Source organism: Scyliorhinus canicula, chromosome 8 (genome assembly GCF_902713615.1).
Source record: "Scyliorhinus canicula chromosome 8, sScyCan1.1, whole genome shotgun sequence".
Lineage (NCBI taxonomy): Eukaryota > Metazoa > Chordata > Chondrichthyes > Carcharhiniformes > Scyliorhinidae > Scyliorhinus > Scyliorhinus canicula.
In genome coordinates this window covers 135247176-135249111 of record NC_052153.1, presented here as the reverse complement: position 1 = coordinate 135249111, position 1936 = coordinate 135247176, and the positions used below count along the sequence as shown (strand labels likewise).

At 63.2% G+C, this 1936-nt stretch overlaps 1 protein-coding gene across 1 annotated transcript; it reads right to left on the bottom strand.

Annotated features, from left to right (window-relative positions):
• Positions 1–1052: 1052 nt before the first annotated feature.
• On the bottom strand, positions 1053–1685 carry LOC119969921 (cell wall adhesin EAP1-like; the record flags this gene model as incomplete). Its single annotated transcript, XM_038803891.1, has 2 exons — positions 1617–1685; positions 1053–1169 (listed from the first exon to the last, which is right to left on the bottom strand). Coding segments are annotated over exons 1-2 (186 nt in total), but the record flags the coding sequence as incomplete, so codon positions are not given.
• Between the last annotated feature and the right edge of the window lie 251 nt (positions 1686–1936).

Here is a 1936-nt window from a genome sequence, read left to right as displayed (position 1 = left end):
CTTACCCTGCTGCTCTGGGTACTGGGTGTGGGCCTCACTCTGCTGCTCTGGGTACTGGGTGTGGGCCACACACTGCTGCTCTGGGTACTGGGTGTGGGCCTCACACTGCTGCTCTGGGTACTGGGTGCGGACCTCACACTGCTGCCCTGGGTACTGGGTGTGGGCCTCACACTGCTGCTCTGGGTACTGTGTGTGGGCCTCACACTGCTGCTCTGGGTACTGGGCGTGGGTTCAACAGTGCTGCTCTGGGTACTGGATGTGGGCCTCAGACTGCTGCTCTGGGTACTGGGTGTGGGCCCTGAACTGCTGTTCTGGGTACTGGGTGTGGGCCTCACTCTGCTGCTCTGGGTACTGGGTGTGGGCCTCACACTGCTGCTCTGGGTACCGGCTGTGGAACTCACACTGCTGCTCTGGGTACTGGGTGTGGGCCCTGAACTGCTGTTCTGGGTACTGGGTGTGGGCCTCACTCTGCTGCTCTGGGTACCAGGTGTGGGCCTCACACTGCTGCTCTGGGTACTGGATGTGGGCCCTGCACTGCTGCTCTCGTTACCAGGTGTGGGTCCCGGAGTGCGGCTCTGGGTACTGGGTGTGGGCCTTATCCTGCTGCTCTGGGTACTGGGTGTGGGCCCCGCACTGCTGCTCTGGGTACTGGGTGAGGGCGTCACTCTGCTGCTCTGGGAACTGGGAGTGGGCCTCACACTGCTGCCCTGGGTACTGGGTGTGGGCCTCACACTGCTGCTCTGGTTACTGGGTGAGGGCGTCACTCTGCGGCTCTGGGTACCGGGTGTGTCCCTCACATTGCTGCTCTTAGTACCGGGTGTGGGCTCCACACTGCTGCTCTGGGTACCGCGTGTGGGCCTCACACTGCTGCTCTGTGTCCTGGATGTGGGCCTCACACTGTTGCTCTGGGTACTGGGTGTGGGCCACACACTGTTGCTCTGGGTACTGGGTGTGGGCCACACACTGCTGCTCTGGGTAATGGGTGTGGGCCTCACTCTGCTGCTCTGGGTACCAGGTGTGGGCATCACACTGCTGCTCTGGGTACTGGGTGTGGGCCTCACGCTGCTGCTCTGGGTACTGGGTGTGGCCCTCACACTGCTGCTCTGGGTACCAGGTGTGGGCTCCACACTGCTGCTCTGGGTACCAGGTGTGGACTCCACGCTGCTGCTCTGGGTACCGGGTGTGGGCCTCACACTGCTGCTCTGGGTACCGGGTGTGGGCCTCACACTGCTGCTCTGGGTACTGGGTGTGGGCCTCACACTGCTGCTCTGGGTACCGGGTGTGGGCCTCACACTGCTGCTCTGGGTACCGGGTGTGGGCCTCACACTGCTGCTCTGGATACTGGGTGTGGGCCTCACACTGCTGCTCTGGGTACCAGGTGTGGACTCCACGCTGCTGCTCTGGGTACCGGGTGTGGGCCTCACACTGCTGCTCGGGGTACTGGATGTGGGCCCTGCACTGCTGCTCTGGGTACCGGGTGTGGACATCACACTTCTGCTCTGGGTACTGGGTGTGGGCTCCACACTGCTTCTCTGGGTACTGGGTGTGGGCCTCACACTGCTGCTCTGGGTACTTGGTGTGGGCCTCACACTGCTGCTCTGGGTACTGGGTGTGGGCCTCACACTGCTGCTCTGGGTACTGGGTGTGGGCTTCACACTGCTGCTCTGGGTACCGGGTGTGGACATCACACTGCTGCTCTGGGTACTGGGTGTGGGCCTCACACTGCTGCTCTGGGTACTGGGTGTGGGCTCCACACTGCTGCTCTGGGTACCAGGTGTGGACTCCACACTGCTGCTCTGGGTACCGGGTGTGTCCCTCACACTGCTGCTCGGGGTACTGGGTGTGGGCCCTGCACTGCTGCTCTGGGTACTGGGTGTGGGCCTCACACTGCTGCTCTGGGTACTGGGTGTGGGCCTCACACTGCTGCTCTGGGTAC